General features: G+C 40.0%; 1 protein-coding gene across 2 annotated transcripts in view; it reads right to left on the bottom strand.

Moving 5' to 3' along the window:
- The window catches only part of tspan9a (tetraspanin 9a), a 351,198-nt gene that overhangs the window by 49,937 nt on the left and 282,203 nt on the right, over positions 1 to 19,058 (bottom strand). For both annotated transcript variants that reach the window (XM_074677479.1, XM_074677477.1), the window contains one exon: positions 1,374 to 1,565. In XM_074677479.1, the coding sequence (XP_074533580.1) occupies positions 1,374 to 1,565 (192 nt within the window). The remainder of the gene's footprint in view (positions 1 to 1,373; positions 1,566 to 19,058) is intronic.

Genomic DNA, 19,058 nt, shown 5'->3' with positions numbered 1-19,058 from the left:
TGAGCCTGTCAAAGTCAAGTTTCAATCAGTCGTGACAGACAAGAGAAGAAAAAAAAAGGATATTTAATGTCAATATTCTGTTAACTAATTTGGTGACCCATAAAAAATATCTGGCGACCCACCCGTGGGTCAGGACCCAGACTTTGGGAATGACTGATGTAAAGCACTTTGTAACATTGTGACAAAATTGTGCCATTTTCAGACTGAAGCAACATATGAGTTTAGATGTGTTTAAAATTCTGACCAGATTTAGTATAAACCACATAGCTGCAAACAGCAGGATAACCACGCCTGTCTTAAAGATAATAGACGCTGTGCTTATAGGTTAACGTTTAGGATGAAATACGTAAAGAGAATGGAAATTCTAGACTCAAATCAAGTACAACAATGTCAAAATACAGAAAATTTATAGGCCTATCCTTCAATTTAAATTTTTGGGAGAAGTTTCTCCACACATCTATATTTTAGGACAGGTGCATTGGAGGGTGAGGTATCCTGCGAACAATTCAAAGGTAAACCTTGGAATAAATATTTATATATCCATAAATATTTATAATATCTATTCTCTGAGGGTGTAAACCCTTTAATTTCAATCTGTTAATTAGCCAATTTTTGACAGCCTAGCATGCAGCTGTTGCAGACACCAACTAAAGGGCTACGTCGTGATGTCATCGTCTTGCTGAAGTAATGGTCTGCTTTAAATAAAAGTGTCACTAGTTCTCAGCAGTGTGATTAAACAGTCTGCTGATTCAACTTTGTTGTGTAAAAATGTAAGAGTCGTGCGAATGCCTCTACTTGATCAATGAAACAGTTAAGCCACTAAAACACTCTTTTATTCTGCAAACCAAGCTCCTGAGAACGGTGCTTAAACTAATAATGCTGTGACTGCCCAACATTGATTCAGTAATTCAGCAGGTCGGTTACATAAGGGCCTCCTGACTGACAGCTCTGTCTCCAGGCTATGACCAAAGCTGTGGAAGTAACAAGGCTGCTTTGATGTTCATTTGCAGAAACTCTGAGTCCCTTTGCTCAGCTGTTATTTTTCTGTGAGCTCCTGAGGTTTGATGCAAACAAAGTGAACCCTTCCTGTCAGTTGTCTGCCTCCACTGTAGTTCCGGCTGAGAAACCAACACAAACATGCTGCGGAGTTCCTGCTGGCCTGTGACCACTGTGCGTAGGTGTTTAGAAACATATGAATTGATTGATAAGCAATGGGATGTCTCCACAAGACATTTCTGTCAATATTTGTGTGGCTGATGTGGAGGAATGTGAGAAATACACCCAGAGGAGGAGACAGAGGGTTAGAGGGGTGCTGCATCAAAGCCTGCACAGCCGCCTCATTCAAAAGAAAAAGGTATTCAGATTGGACTCACGCTCAGGAGCAGGCACTTATTCTCCTTGATGGCACCCAGGCAACCGAGGAAGCCCGTTACCATGACGATGGCGCCGATGGCGATGACCATGTTGGCAGCTGACAATGAGGGGAATGAGGGCGAGAAGGTGGCGAAGCTGCCCTGAGACACAGAGAGCCAGATGCCCACGCCGAGCAGCCCACAGCCGCATAACTGCAAGGCAAGAGATAAGACAGAGGACAGGAGTGAGCACAGATACAATGCTTCCAGGGTTAGTAACAGAAATCCTGCACCAGCATGCTTTATTTCCAGCTCCTTTTGACCAGATTTTACTCATAATGACACACCATGTCAGAATGCTGGCTCTGAAAAGACTGAAATCCTAGCTGCTGCTCAGGCTCAGTTTCCCTCCATGCTTGGGGAGCTGCCCGTGCAGTCATCCATCGGCAAACACAGCTCAGAAACAAGAGGGTTTACCCCAATTACAACTATCATAAGCCAATAACAGAGGCAGAGATTAGCACAAAAATTGGACTAGGACTGTGCTGGTTGTGCACGTTTGAGCTGATTATGCTAAACCCAGCACAAACAGAGATGTAATTACTACCACCTCATGAAATAAAAACTCTCAACTTCACAAAAAGCACCTGCAGTGACTTTAACCTCACCTAGAGGGAGCAATTCCCTAACCTCTCTCTGCCACCATTCAATGACCCAAGTGATGTGTGTGAGGGCTGCAGAGCAAGCCCATTAATGTGAAAAACGTGTTTATGGAGGGTGTGGATGGGCAAAGTGGAGAGTCCAACCTGCTGATGTGCAGCTCCATCTATCTGAGATAAGAGCAACACAACATGCCAAGCACCCTGTGAAATATAGGCGAGGAGAAAAAGTAGTGACATTTTTTTGCCTGCGCCTAATAGAATAAAATACCCAGGGCAATCTTCATGAATAAGAAAAAAAGCCCAATGAGGTAAAATATGGAGAGGCAGCGTGGTAAATCATCCCTCCACCGCCCTCTCTATCCTTCTATTCATACTGCTCCCCACCTCCTTTTCTCATCCTCGCACGGCTGCTCAGGAACACTTTAATGCCTGTCAGCAATATGTACAACAAACCTGCTGCGCATGCAAACAATACACACACACACACACACACACACACACACACACACTCACACACTGAGAGGCACATATTCATATACGGGACGCACAAAGTCCTCGTCAGGTAGGGATAATAGATACATTTCCACTGTTTCCTCTCCTCCCTGACAGAATAAAGTAAGTGATGCACCGAACATGATTCTATCTTCATTACCCGACAAGGTGTAACAGACCAACAGCACAACTGATAACAAAGTCACGATGTGCAGCAGCTCCATCCTGCAGACAGCTCATGTCCTGTGATCGTTCACTGTAAAATGTAATTTGTTGACTTAAAAAAAAAAACCTAGGAAACAGATTGCCTCAAAATTTCCAAGTGAAGTAGATCATTAACTTTAAGCTAGGAACTGTGTTCAGACAACTCATGTCATGGCAGTGACCTTGAGTGTAGTTAACACAACAGCATTTGTTAGGCTTACTATAAAATGTGACTTCAGATAGTAATTTTTGTTGGGGTGATGTTTTGTGACCGCGAGTGAGGAGGGAACACAGAGACCCTGCTGTTCTTTGAGATGACAGGGTAAAGGCTGTCTGTGCTGTACATGGCACAGACCAGCTGTTACCGTGTACCAATTCACAGAAAATCAATAGGTACCATATTTAGGTACCTAAACGCATCCTTGTGACTGTGAGAGAGTGGAAGAGTAGGAGATTTTCCATGCTGGACATGAACACAGCATTGCAAGGTTATATACTGAAGAATAAATATGTTAAATTGATTTTTTTTTTGTATATTCCGTTATTGAACAAATTGAATTTCTTTACCACAAAAAAACAAATAGTACCAAAAATTGGTACTGATTGCCAGGTACTGGGCATTGGTACCATATTGTCTCAAATGTGAAAGGTACCCATGCCTACAATGACCTGCTGTCACAAGTCTGTCTGAAACCTCACCCATCGACACATCTCATTTATTAGCATAAAAATAATGGAAAAATCTAGAATCCTATCAAGTGTTTTTTGTCTTTTTTCGGTAGAAAATGACTTTTTAGACATAGTATAAGCCAATTTCACCTGACTAGTCCAGAAAAAATTCTTATTTTAAATTGTTAAAAGACAAAAACGAGGTCTTAATTGCTTAAAACAAGTACAAAAATCTGCCAATGTAACGAGAGAAAAGTTACTTCTTTTAAGACATTATTCTAGTTTCAAGCAAATGTTCTAGTAATTTTTTTCTTGCTCCATTGGGATATTTTTTTTACTTGTTTCAAGCAAATTGGATCTTTTTTTGTCTTTAAACAGCATGAAACAAGACATTTTTCTGGAGTGATCAGGTGAAAGTGGCTTGTTTTAAGTCTAAAAAGACATTTTCTACTAAAAATAAGACAAAAAAAACTTGATAAGATTTTAGTTTTGCAGTATACTTAACGTCTGTGTATACCCTGTAGAGCACAGATAGCCTGTCTGTGCCATGTGGAGCACAGACAGCCTGCACCCCACCACAATGTAACCACCCAATGTACAGCATGGTCTCATATCCACTGTGTTTTCTCTTCAGTCGTGGTTACTAATTGGCATCATAACAAAAATGTCTTTGCTGTAAAACAGTGGTAATATACTGGCAGCAGGTTTACCAGTTTTTTACCGCAATTTTTTACTTTGCCGTATTTAAACGTATTCTACCGTTGAAATTTAGAGTAACCTGTGACGGTGTACTGAAGAAAAAAACTCTGTTTCAAGAGTAAAACTTTTTTTTTCTTTTCTTTTTTTTAAAGTTACCCATTAATGGATACAAAAGGTCATTCACTCAAATTAGATTAAATGTCAACAATAACTGACAAAAATAACATTACTTCTATAAAAAATAAAAAGAAAAAAGAAAAAAACCCTCTAAAAACGCCCACAATGCACCTGGGTAACACTCATGTTTTATTCCCACTCCCACTTAAATACCTTCTTAATCATGTGGACGTAGATTTTTAAATTAAAACACATTTTGTAGTTGAGATGATGCCAACTTATAATTATGTGTTATTACAATAACTTCAGTAATCTTCATCGTCCTGACTTAAAATAATATGTTAGAACAACAAATGCACTTAACAGTGTTTGCTGCAGTAAAAGACAACACAGGGAGCTCATTTAAAGTCCTGCTAACCTCAGAAGTGGTTCCCAGACATGTAAGGTGATGATGTGGAAAAGAAACACGCCTCATGATGTGGTGAGGGACGCCTCCGCTCTAATTAGTCCTCAAGGATCTGAACATTCATAAACCGGAGACAAGCGAGCCCCTCTCATGTGTCACATGACTTCAGTTTCACTCTCATTAACCTGTAACCTTCGAGTAGTGAGGTTAGACTGCGTGCACGCCGACCTCCATGGGTGAAGGCGCCTCAGGGCACACACGCCATCAGATAAATGACACACACTCTTTTCAAGAATTGATTAAAAGCAGACGCACAGATAAGATTCTGAACAGAATAAACCCTTTAACAGACCGTTTTTAATCCCACCTGTACCATAATCTCCATAAAGGGCACAGTTATGCTTTCCCCTCCTCTTAAAGCCCCAGGTCAAAGAGACTTCACAACTTCTAAAGCTATAAAAACATGTTTTTCTCAACAAGGATCTAAAGATAACTCCTTTCACATTTTGCATCCTTTCACTGCATATCTGCTCCAGCAGCTGGGAGAATAAAGTGTTTCCAATTTTACTTTAATGTGCTTCAGAAGAGGCTTACTGTCAATCACACACACTTTTTTAGTTTGTTTGTTCATTTTTGTGCTTTGATGCACTCTGTTTTCTTTTACAATCTCTCTGTAGGTGTAAATAAGAATTATTCACTTGATTACAAAGTTTTTTTCTATTCTCTCTAGATATCTGATTATCTTTACACAATTCAGCTTTGTATTCCCTCTGTTTCTTTTAAAGGTCATCTTTTGTTCTCACGCATGACTTCAGTGAGAGGTCACAGTAGAAACCTGGGCGCAGACTTGAGAACAGTACATGGCAAAGGGCCATGGGTCGGATTTAAAATGACGCTGCCAACCTCAAGGACTATGGTGTCTGCACGTGGGTCATGAAGTTACACATGTGATGGTTACTCATCACTGAGTGGTTAAATGCAGTGTGTGGTTTGTGAATAAAAACAGAGGAGGGGCATTTTCTGTGCCCAACATGTGCATTTGAAATGTGACTCATGCTGTTTACTGATTTTATGTGCTAACTGTTTCCTCGTTTTTGCTATTTTCCTGTTAACTCACGTTACATGGCGGCAAGAAAACAAAAAGAGTTTGCAATGTATTATGCTCAGACCACAGTTAGGTTATTTATACACAAAGTTCATCAACATGCACCATCTACTGGTAGGAGTTTGACATGCATTTAACAAAGTCTGACCAAAGGTGGGGTTCACTAACTGAATGATAAACCATGTGAAGTCAGTTAGTTTCAAAAGTGCAATACAGCCACATGGCTGTGTCCATTATCCCTGTCGAGCTCAGCGTAGCACCTGCGATTCGCAAATTAAGTTTTTACTGGTAGTAAATTTGCAACCAGAAAAGACAGCTCGATAGTTATTTCTGCATATAAACTCTGGGAAGTTACACTCTCATACTGCGTTTTCAGCATGTCCCAGAGCACTGTTTCCTGTTTCACTAATGTCTTTGCAGAAATCCAGTATAAAGAGAAAACAACACGAAAAAATTATGATACATGGTTGAACGCATTGCTTTCTACATTGAATTCATGTTTTTTACATTTAAATGTTTTGAAGGATATAGCCATGAAATTTCTGTATTTAGAAAAATTAGGGATGGACTAACCCAACTTTTCTGGTTCCAATACTGATAGTGATACCTGGGCTTTGGGGATTGACCAATACCGATCCGATACCAGTGTTAAAAAAACAACAAAAAAAAACAAACAAACAAAAAAAAAACTGCATGCTCTACTGTGGGATAGGACTGGTAATGTTTTGGGTACAATGCAAAAAATGAGTATAGGGAATTACTGCAGTTAGTGCTTATTTAAAGTGTGAAATATTTAAATGTTTACCAGCAAAACAATTCTTCAGAATGTACACAAGTTCTTTTCAAATATAAACTTTTATACCATGTTGACTGGTAATGCAGCAAAAAAATAAATAAATAAATAAAGTGCATCAGAGGCAATATTTCAAATCAAGTGATACAATAGTAAAGATTGCTGATAAAATAAATAAATAAAAAGACATTTGTCTTATTTGATTTGTCTTATTTTCACTAGAAAATGTCATTTTAGACTTAAAACAAGCTAAATTCACCTGGCTAGTCCAGAAAAATGTCTTGTTTCAAGTTATGTAAAGACAAAAATGAGGTCTCAGTTGCTTGAATCAGGTAAAAGAAAGTTGCCAATGGAACAAGAGAAAAGTTTCAAGCAAACATTCTAGTAAATTTTTCTTGTTCCATTGGGAGTTTTTTTTTTTTTTTTTTACTTGTTTCAGGTAATCCAGACCTCATTTTTGTCTTTAAATAACTTAAAACAAGACATTTCTCTGGAGTCAGGTGAATTTGGCTTGTTTTAAGTCTAAAAAGACATTTTCTACAGAAAATAAGACAAAACACTTGGTAAGATTTCTATTTTTCCAGTGTAGTGTATATAGTTTTATTAAAGTTTGGGATATACAGGTTGTACTAATGTGTAGCAAAGGTCTTTTCATGTAAAAATGTAAATATATTCTCTGTCAGACTTGGTATGGTAGGTCATGTAGGGTTAACTGTAGGGATGGGTACCTTTCACATTTGAAATGTATGGTACCGATGCCCGGTACCTGGCAATCGGTAAGGGTACTCAACGGTACCAATTGTCAGTACTTTTTGCGTTCATGTGGTAAAAAATATCAATTTGTTTAATAATAATATAAATATTTTTTTGAATTTCCCAAATGTATTTGCCAATATATAACCTTGCAATGCTGTGTTCATGTCCAGCATGGAAAATCGCCTTCTCTTCTACTCCTTCACAGTCACAAGGATGTGTTTAGGTACCTAAACATGGTACCTTTTGGTTTTACATGACTCGGTACCTGGTACTTCTGACAGAATTTGGTCGGTACCCATAAAAGCACCTAATTCGGTACCCATCCCTAGTTAAGTGGAGCTACAGGGCGGTGAATGGATGATGACTGCAGCTTGGATACGATAAACAACCAACACCACCTCAAAATACAGGGAACACGGTGAAAGGCTGACTTCACCTAACTTCCAATCTACAAACCAGTACAGAGGAAGGCCTGACACTCCCACCTTTATGATAATCAGACCAGATGAGAACTTCCTGTATGGTTAAAATGAATCAAGAACTGGAACCACAGCTGTTTTTCTATCAGGCAGTAAAGGTGTTAAATTCTGCTGTGGAACAGGACAATTTGCTCTAACTCTGCTTCCTTGGCATTTCAAGCCAGCCTCAAGGGGAAACTGCAGATTTTGCACCTTCATATTGGCTCCATTTCCCAACACCAGACGCTGATAGTTCTGTCTTATTCAAACCCAGACAGCGACAGACCTAGCTCGTATGATTGTGTGAAAGATTTCCGTCACCACTCTAACAAACAAAGAGTCACTTTCAAGGTCTGACGCCCGAGTGGTGATGAAAAGAGCTCCCTGAGCAGACACTGAGTGAAGGTTGCTTGTTTGGTCACATTTCAATGAGAGTGACGTTGCACTAGAATTCACACCCTGAATGAATGAGCGGTCAGGGTTTGCCCCCTCTTGAGTGAAATCAAGAGACGGGCTGCGTCGGTGCACCAAAGACTTTCAATCACCTGTCGTCTAAATTATTCAGAGGAATTCGCTGGGAGGCGCCCGCCAGCCCCTGATGCTCCCATGATTAAAACCGATGAATGAAACGTCAATTGAAAAAAGCTGGTAAAGGTCATGTCCCCCTTGCAGAATGGCAAATATACGGGAACAGCGCTGACACCTTTGAGAAGGCCAGATTATATTGAGCGTGTTTAAGGTCTGAGGCAGTGAATGAGAGGGAATCGTACGTTAAAGGGGCCGGGTAGTTAGAGTGGATTTACAGCGAGTGGGGGAAACACTGGAAGGTTTAAGAGTCCAGGTGGAGAGGGATACAGTGCCGGGACTTAATTGTGTTTAATGCCCAGTGAAGGGAGCGTGTCGAAGTGTGTCGTTCTCTTAAGTGACTGTGAAACCACCCAGCCCCCACTCAATCTGTCTGATCTGAGCCCAACAGGAGAAAACCATAATCTGAGTCCAGCTTCTGCTATCACTGCTACCGAAACGACAACAACACGCTGTCAGCAGGCCTCTGATGCCACGCCATGGGAAATACCTCCCGTACAAGCTCTGATCTCTTCTGTTATCTGACCTTAATGTGTGCGTCGCGGCTTGACCCCGAGCCTCTCCGCTGAGCTCCTTATCTGCTTTAATTGTGGAACAGCCCTGTTTTGATATCCCATCTGTGGGGGGGGATAAAGGAATCCCCAAACAACTGGAGAAGAGAGTAAACAGTCTCAGAAAAGGCTTACTGATCAGCCACACTGGGAGACGCTGACAGGTTATGATTGATATTAGTGTTGGAGGAATAAATTGATGTATTACCATATTTTCAACACTGTAAAAATGTGATTTTGCACATGTGTTGTTGTAAAATATCTTAAATAAAAGATAACTGAAGTTGTTGTGCATCATCTCATCTACAAAATTTGTTTTAAATTAGAAATACATGTCATCATAAAGCTTTTTTTTTTTTTTTTTTTTTTTTTTTGTGATAGTGTTTTGTAACCAAGAGTGAGGAGGAAACACAGTGGATATAAGACCCTACTGTACATTGATATGTTACATTGCAGGGAGCACAGACTGTCTGTGCTCTGCTGCACAGACCAACTGTCTGTGCTCCACACAACACAGACGGGCTATCTGTGCTACTCAGGGCATGGGTCCATGTACTTTTACAGTGTGTTTAGTGCTTAAGTTAATAAATGAGATGTGTTGATGGGTTAGGATTCAGAAAGACATTACAGCTGGTCATTTTCATCTAGCATAAACAGCTGGTCTGTGCAGTGGAGCACAGACAGTCTGTACCCTCTGTGCAGCATCTCAAAGAACAGCAAGGTCTTATATCCTCCTCACTCATGGTTACAAAACACCTTGACAACAAAAATTACTTTGCCCTATAAACTTGATAAAGTGATTTCTCTTGACCTTTTTTTTTCTTGTTCAAATTATTTGACACTTCATGTCGAATTGACATAACTGAGCCAAAGCAACAAGATGACTTGACTGAGTCAAGTTGAGTTAAGATTTTTTTTTTACAGTGTAGGAATGTGGGAATTAAAAAAAAATAAAAATAAAAAAAAACATCAAAACAACAATGTTTCAGGACACTACTGGAGGAAAGTCGTGATGAGTTGCTTTAAGTAACTGATGCAAAAAACTTACAGACCTCAGAGCAGCACTCACACTTCTCCTCAACCCATCACTCACTTCAGCTGTCCTGTAGCCTTGGCAGCTTTGCCTCTGTTTGCTCTGAGTCCATGGCTTTCCTATCAATGCAACCTGCACAACAGGATTCAGCACCAATTATCCGTACAGATGGTAACAACATCAAGAGCGCTCTTGGCTGTTCCTGTTGTTTACGATCCACATATGTATCCCTGCAGGACTCAGACCCATCATTAAACCACTGAGGGTGAAGCCTGACAGCACGCCTGCTTCACCACCATTCCCACTTTCACAAACTTCACTGAGGAGTCTTTTTGCATGCCACATTTTCAAATATGTATTTCTGGTTTAGTTACTCTAAAACACTTTGAAAACAACTCGGCTGTTTTGTCTTGTTGATGTTCTGTTTTGCCTCGTCGACATCGCCTCTTACACCGGCAGCGCGCGGAGATGCTTCCCTCCTATTCATCACTTTGAAGGTTACTTTCATATTTGAGGCTGATAGGAACATATCTCGGAGCGGTGATAATGAAAAAGCATTTTGCAGTCTGCAACACAAAACGGGGCTGCTCTAAATGCTGAATTGAGTTCAGAAAGTTAATAACAGCCCATCTGACAGGAGGGAGGGAAACTGGGAGCGTGGGATCATGGCTGATGGGAAGATTTCTTTTAATTGATAGGAGAAAAAAAAGAATAAAAGCACACACGACAGCTTTTTATGAACTTGTGATGGGCAGTAAATTGACAGCACCTCTATGGCAAGACACAAAGGATCCCTGTATCAGGATGCCATCTCTGGGAAAGTGACAAAGACGCCCAGCAAAGATAAGCAGAAAAGAAAGGAGGAAACAGGCTCAGAATGTAATGTAATTGCAATAATACAGTGTGAGGAGGCTTTCCACGCAGGAAGAAGAGGTGAACCAGGTCAACCTTAAGGCATTGTGGAGGAGGGATTAAAGGTATTAGTGCCAGAGAGACTGGATGCACACATGAAATGTGTATTAAAGAAAAGGGATGAAGCTTAGAGAGAGAAGGAGAAGAAAATAGAAGCTGACCCTTCATCCGAGCGGCTGGCTTGGAGAATTATCAGTTGCTGCAGTAACTGGCTCAGTGACACGGAGCCACCCGACCCACTTCAATCTCCACCAGAGGAAGGGGGTGTGAAGAGGGACTGGAAGTGTGTGTGCGGGCGTGTGTGTGTGTAAAGAAGTTTGAGGAGATTGACCTTTTCACACGATGAGCACTCAGAGGTCACATCCTGTCGTAAAAACTGACCATTTTTGTCAAATTGCTGTTCAATGCTCCACTGACTCAGTTTGTCCGAGTGTGTGAGTGTGTGTGTGAGTGATGTGAGCAGAAAGAACAGAGCCTCTCACTTCAGTTTACTCACAGCTTTGCAACTGAGAGTATATAACTGGTCTGAAGACACTGTCTTGGATCTCGACAGCTATGGTCAGAACAGCACGTGTCCTCTGAGGAGTGGGGGAATGGACCAGAGCTGCAAATAAAACCAAGAACTGTGCATCGTTTGTTCCGATATCTGGGGCATTTCAAGGTCTAATTCACAATGCATACACCCCTAATGAAATCAGAGTTCACTAAAGTGCAGCTCTTTACTCTTGTACTGAGAATTTGGATGAGCTGTCAGCATCTCCACCTTTTGCTGCACAGAGCTGAGCTGTGTGCTCTCATCCTGAGGACACTCAGATCTGTCCACACAGCTGGTGACTCGAATGAGGTGGGAAACTTTGACCAGTGGATTGTGGTGTTATGATTTGTATGACATGTGACATGGATTTTACAACTGCAAAATACTGAAATCTTATCAAGTGTATTTGTCTTATTTTCAGTAGAAAATGTTTTTTTAGACTAAATATGAGCCACTTTCACCTGTCCAGTCCAGAAGAATGTCTTTTTTAAAGACAAAATGAGGTCTGAATTGCTTGTAAAAAGTAAAAAAAAAATCTGCAATTGGAACAAGAGAAAAGTCACTTGTATTAAGACATTATTCTAGTTTAAAGCATTTTTTTTCTTTTTCCAATGGCAGTTTTATTTAGTTGTAACAAAAAATTCAGACCTCATTTTTGTCTTCAAGAAACTTGAAACAAGACATTTTTCTGGACTGATTGTGGGTGAAATCAAGAATAATAAAACTTTTTTTTTTAATTATGAGAAAAGAAAAACATTTTATAAAATTTTGGGGGTTTTTGTAGTGTAACTGCACAGAGGAATAAAGTAAAAGCAGTATGTTCATTCAAAAAATTATAAAATAATTTCACTGTTTGGACATGGATGCTCAGGCTGCAGCGTGCATGGACTTATTTAACCTCTTATCATAAAATATTAATGTCAAAGTAGTTATCAGAATCCATGTTTTTATATATATATATATATATATATATATATATATATATATATATATATATATATATATATATATATATATATATATATATATATATATATATATATATATATATATATATATATTAAGTCGTCCAGAGGGGAAACTGTTGTTATAGTCCGAATTTCCAAATTAGGGATTGTTGAATGGCTTCCAATATCAAAATGTGTTTAAATTGCAGATTTTCTCCATAACTATAAAATATCAACAGGGATAGAAACTGAACTGTTAATAAAAGAAAAAATAAATAAAATAAGGAGAAAAAAATGATTAGCTTTCAACATTTCTTTGTTGCCGAGAGCCACAAAGTGACTAAACCAGGATAACAGTGGTATCAGTGGCAACATGCACACAGTTGTCTAATTTCCTACTTTGCAGCTTATTTAGATAAAATAGTTTGGCCTTTTTTTTTAAATAGATTTTGTTGGTTTTGCCCATTAGTGTATCCCCACAGCAGGGGTCTGTAGCCTCAGGTTATTTTGGGATCACAGGCTGTAAAGTTTCAGAAACGCATGTTATGATCACAAGAAGGTGTGGCTGAGCTATCTCTAATAAAGACTACAGCACAGGTACTACCAGTATTCAGCAAATGGTAAAAATGTCACTCTGTGTGTGGCCCTTAGTGAGTGGCCCTCTGTGTGTGGCCCTTTGTGAGTGGCCCTCTGTGTGTGGCCCTTTGTGAGTGGCCCTCTGTGTTAGGGCTGGACAATTAATCGGATTTTAATCGTGATTTCAATTTTCCCATCTAACAATCATAAAAACAATATAATCGAAGAAAAACAATTAATATGCCACACAGTGTAGATGTATGCAAGTTCCTGTGCTTCATAGCTCTTCTGTGTTCCATGTGCAGCCACAGCCAGTGTGTGTGACTTATGTGTATCAATAATACTGCATGTGCCACTTGCTGGTTCTTTAAGGTTGTGTTTAAATCAGTACTGAAGTTTTTGAATAAATGAATAATTGTGTTTATTAATTGTGATTTCAATATCACTTAAAATAATTGGGATTCTTATTTTTACCATAATCGCCCAGCCCTACTCTGTGTGTGGCTCTTTCAGCCTCCATGCTGTTAATGGGACTTCTGCTCATGAGTCTTACTTTCACTGGAGTGGACTGTACTTGTTGCAAACGGGTGCAAAATGGCTTTGTATGCAAACAGCCCTGATGCTATTTTTTCTGCAGCACAGTTTCTGCTGCATGTTACCATTTGTGCATGCTGTGTGAATTAAACAGTGTCTTCATGGTTCATTTGCACAGGTTTAGCAGCCACAAATCCACAAAATCCTCCAGATAGTCAGGCCCCAAAGGTGATGGCCATCTTCTTAACATTTCCTGAGCAGCAGTGGTTGGTGTTAATTTCTACTTGCAGAGACTGTGGAGTGATGAGAATATATCTTGAAGTCTCGAGCTGGAGTTGGATGCTGGGATGATGATGGTGAGGTCAAAGTTCAAGCACAGCGTCTATGCAGGGCAGCAGGGGTAATGGCAGAGCCGAGGCTGAGATTGGAAATCTTGCAGTTTAAATTGACTGTAAAATTGCGAGGATAGATTTGTGGTGTAAGGCTGGAGACAAACGAGACTCTGTAAGATCTAAACTGGTTTGAAACCACAACATTTTTAACATCACACACTGCATAAAGCGCTAGACTGGTCATGCTTCCTCTGGTTTTGGTTTGGGTGTATTCTGTCAGAGGCGGTAAACTGCAAATATCAGACATGTTTGCTGCTCATGATCTCAGGTCAAAGAGGTCCATCCTAGTCAGGAGGAGCCTAACAATCTTATTGACACCACACATTTGAGGATTATTTGGAGGAATGATGGGTTACACCAAGCCCAGAATCAGATTAGGTCAGTCCCTGATCAGTGGGGAGGCACATCAGGCACGAAATCTGGCCTCAGGTTTTCCAGCGTGTAGCTGGCGTCAGAGTGAGAATGAAGTATGTGGAGTGTGAAATCGGTGCAGCTTCAGCTGCCTGCATGAGCTAGCTCCCAGGTGTTGCTCCATTTTCACACAGACGTCACTCTGGCTCTGCAGGAGAGACCTGAGACAGAAAGTGATGTTCTCGTGGTTAATTTATAAAACTATGAAGTCTAGATTTGCTGGGTCTGCTGTTAAAGGGAGAAGAAAACAGCTTTGTAGAAATGTTTGTCCATTATTTCTGATGTTTCCAGAAAGTCATATCTCCAACTCAAAACCCTCTTTTAAAGACTGTGGGTGTCATACAGAAAACTAACCTTTAGTTTCAGTAATTAGGGAGCACTTCTTCTCTTACAGCACAGTAAACTTTGAAATTGGGGAAAATGCCAACCTGACTGCACTGCTTTATCACTTTACGATCCCCTCTGCCCTTTACTGCAACTCCATCTCTCTTTTTATTGGAAAAGAAAACTTTTTTTCGGCCGGCGAACAGCATCTCTTGCTTTAGCCTCCATTGATTTTGCACTGAAATAAAGACACAGGATATTCACCTCAGATAAAAGAACATATTTCATTTCTCTCCGTGTGATCCCTCAAGCCTGTGATTCATGCTCCCATATAAGTGCTAAATGGGCCGCAAACTGCATGCTGGAAACCAAGGCACGGAGAAGCAAACATAATAAAGCAACTGTAAACTTCAAAAAGGAGGGAAGAAAAGACCTGCAAGTAAAGACAGGCGATCTGTATTTTCTACCCAGTGAGTGAAAAGGTCTTCTCTGAGGCGTGCTGCGAGAGAAAAGAGTGATTTTAGGAGGAGAGTCTCCAGAGTGTGTGTGAGAGTGGCTGCGAGGAAAGGTTGATTTTTTTTCAGATCCTCCAGTATAAATACACTTTCACTATATTCATCCTCCGAGGGAGCCAAACACTGACACACAAGACAAAAGTCAGGGTGACACAAAAGCAGAGGGTGTTATATCTCACATTTTCACTCTTGATTTATCCGCTGACTCACTGTCCTCTCCAAAAAGCCTCAAACCTTTCAGTTTGAGGTTCCAATTTCATCTTCACCAGAGAGCAGCTCACGACACTGGACCTCAGCTGAGCTCACAGCGCTGAAACTAATAATTACATGTCCACTGCTCTGACTTTTGACATTTCACTACACACAGTTTTAAGATGATGTTTGCAGTTCGGCATAACCGAAATCGATTAACCTAGAGCAGCTTATTGGCTAATAACCATTCACTTGTTAAGACTGCTCCAATAATACTTTCACAGTGAGCATTTGTAGTAAGCTTGCCGTTGCTGTGAAGAATGATTGATGGAAAATCAATGTTATTCTGCAGCAAAAATAATAAGATTCTTACGCCTTATACAAGGAGTCTGAGTTACTGACAGAATAATACTGAAAATTAAGCTTTGACTGTGTTTATTTGGACAGATTTCTTTTCACTGAGGCATAAAAACAAAGAGTTTTCAAAGCAACAAATAAGAAAGAACAAGTACAAAATGCAAAGTTTTTTCTGCAAGTGAAGCTCAACTTCAAAAACTTGATGAGTCATAAAAAAGTTGAGTTCCCAGCAAACTTTGAGCAGTTTTTGGTAAAAAGGAGAATCGTTAAATAATAATAATAATAATACATTTATAATTTGAAGTGCTTTCAATGACTCAAAGACACTGAACAAGCATTAAAATTAAGCTTAGAGACATAAGGGTATTTTTTAAGCTATTTTTGGGGCTTTTTACGACTTAAATTGGAAACAATGGTTGGGAAGGTGCCACAGGTAGGACAAGAACCCAGGCAGAAAGCTCAAGGGTTTACCTCAGGAGGCTCGCAACCTGGACTGCTAGGCTATACCAGCGTGCCAAATGTGAGTTTTTAGCAGAGTTTTGAAAGAGAGTGGGTCAGTGCAGTTTTGGAAATGTATGGTGAGGGTGTTTTAGAAACAAAAGGCTCTGTCCCCCAAGGTTCGGTGCTTGTTTCTGTGTGAGGAGACAGGGGGTTGACATGTGGGGAACACAGACAGGAAGTGTGATGATGGAGGAAGTCACTGAGGTAGAAAGGGACCTGGTCGTCCAAGGAAAGGAACAGGATTTTAAACTAGATTTGGAAGGGTGATGTTTCTCACATTGTTTTGGACCAAGAACTACTTTCCCCTCCATAAAAAGCTCACAGACCACCAAGCTAAGTAGCCCCAGATAGCAAACTGATGTGTTAAACACTCTTATTATACAAACATTATATATATAGTGTCCCAGTCGTAAGCTGCCCATACATGATAATTTTTGCCTGTAAACTTTTCTGAGTCCAGTCAAACTTGCTATTTTTTCTTCTTCTTCTTCTGCTCTTTCTTGACAGACCACTAGTGGGGGACTGAAGGACTACTAGGGGTCTGCTGACCACAATTTGAGAAACACCGGTAGGGGACAGGGAGCCAATGAATGTGTGGGTGATGTGTGAGGATGTGGGTGATGTGGTCAGGGGATTTCTGGATGTTGAGCAGTTTATGGAGGACTTTGGCTCGAGTACCGCAGTGTTTCACAAATCGTGGTCTGTGGACCACTGATGGTCTGCCAACAACCCCTAGTGGTCACCAACGACCATAAGAAAATTATTTTTATTTTATTTTTCTTTAATTTATTTATGTAATTATTTATGTAATTATTTATTTATTTATTTATTTATTTATTTATTTATTTATTATTATTATTATTATTATTATTATTATTATTATTATTTATTTTATTTTTGGGGGGGGGGGGGGGGGGGGGGGGGGGGGTTGCTAGAATATTTTTTACAATTTATTTAACTTAAACCAAACAAATGTTGCCAAATCCATGATATATATTTTTTTAATTCTTCAAAAGAAGGTCTGACAGGTGGTGACATGGAATACAGGTAAGTAGTGAGGCAGAATTATGCATTTAGACATAGAAGATGATGAGTAATTAAATTTAATCAAAATACTTTAGAATCTAAAAACTGGAAATTTTAAGAATTATGGAATAATGTTTCAGTAATGTAGCCATACTCAGATTTTCTGGTCAATTTTCTCCCTCATTCTGAAAGAAAACATCAAACCATGAGGGGCTAAGTGCACTTTTTTACTCTGTAGTCACTTTAAATTTAAAAATACTACTGCTCAATAAAGGAAATTGAAGAAATAAGATGAATATTTTTAATCAAAAAATTATTGACAGATTAATCAGATATCAAAATAATCATTAGTTGCAGCCCTTGTAAGTTATAACATGTATGATGTGAGTTTAAAGTATATCAGTTTGTTCAGATGGTGGTCCACATGATTTTTCTGGGGGTAAGAGTGGTCCTTGAGGATGTATTGCAGTAGTCAAGATGGATGATAAACGCAGGGTTTAGTATTTTGGCAGCAGAGAAGGAGAGAAACGAACAGAGTAGGGTTCAGTTTCTGAGTTGGAAGAAGAAGGCTATTCTTATGGGCTGGGTGACACGGTGTGGAAAAAAAAGATTCCTGTCAAAAATAATCCCACAGTTTGAACGTGAGGTGAGGGAAAGATGGGTGATTTGAGACTGACATTTTGGGGGAAATTGGCAGGGGACCAGAGGTGGGTCAGTTTTGTCATAATCTAAGGATATAGTGTCAGACCAACTTACTCTGCATTTCTTTTACAAATATTTACAGGGTCCAAAACAAAACTTACATTATGCCAGAATGTATTAGAGTGTGTTAATTAAAATGACCATAATGCAGTCTGTGAACACACCACAGATCAATCCACAGCCTCTACAGCCGATAGAAATGTGTGACACAGCATCAGCAGGCACTAAGTCATGTTTTCACCCCATGGTTACAGGTTTTGCTGGAAGCCATCCAGAATCTGATTAAAACCGTTGGCTGTCCAACACTTTTATGATCAAATTACTCTGAACGCAGCTTTGTCACTTTCTGTGCAGCCCGCGGACCCGAGGATTTAGAGGCTGGTCTGTGTGCTCTGGGTACAGATGAGAAGTGCAGACATGTCAGCACACAGGAGGTTGTTGAGGAAATCGTAATTCTAACATATTTCTAAGCACTGTTAGATGTAAGAAATGCTTCCTCAAACAATCTCCCTAACAGACCCAAGAATTGTTCCCCTGGTGAAATGTTTCCACATCTACTCCTGTGTTCGAGGCACACACGTGTTAAATGTGTCCTTAACTGCTCAGACAATGGGAGACAAAGTTAGCTGTAGGCAGCATACAGATTCCCACTGATACCCTGCTCCCTCCTCTCCCAGGCTTCCTCAGGGCATCGTTTCTGTTCCCCTGTGAATATCTGGGGGCTGTGTGAGCAGTACGACACCTAAATTATTCACAGAGGTCTGTGATGGTGGCTGAGGGACACAGCACTCTCAGGCTGAGAATAAACACTGCATGAATTCAAAGAGCTGATGTGAAGCTTAAGATTTAAAACCTTATCTGCCTGTTTAAAGTTTCATTCCCCCTGTGAAGGCTCTGCTGGAATCGCACGATCTGAGAGATTTCCAGCGAAATCATGCTGACTGATGGATCACAATGTGCTGCTTTCTATGAAGCTGCACTCTTAAATTTGGGGGGGATTGAGATTTTATGGGTTTGTCTGAACATCTCAACTGCCTTGCAGCATCCGTCTGTACACAAGACAAAACAGTCGACCTTTTCAATTCCCTGCTTGTATGTTCCCGTAGAGGAAGAGTTCACACCATCTATCACATGCTTAGTCAAGCATTCACAGCTGTGCAGTCCCGCGCTGCACTGTAAAAAAACATTAGTTCTAACATATTATTTTTAAGTCAGGATGACAAAGATTACTGACGCTGTGATAACAAATACT

Source organism: Halichoeres trimaculatus, unplaced genomic scaffold (genome assembly GCF_033239565.1).
Source record: "Halichoeres trimaculatus isolate MK-OKI-2021-1 unplaced genomic scaffold, fHalTri1.1 fHalTri1_scaffold_10, whole genome shotgun sequence".
In the NCBI taxonomy this organism is placed as follows: Eukaryota; Metazoa; Chordata; class Actinopteri; order Labriformes; family Labridae; genus Halichoeres; species Halichoeres trimaculatus.
Note: the sequence above shows the minus strand (reverse complement) of the source record. Positions and strands in the feature narration are given on the sequence as shown.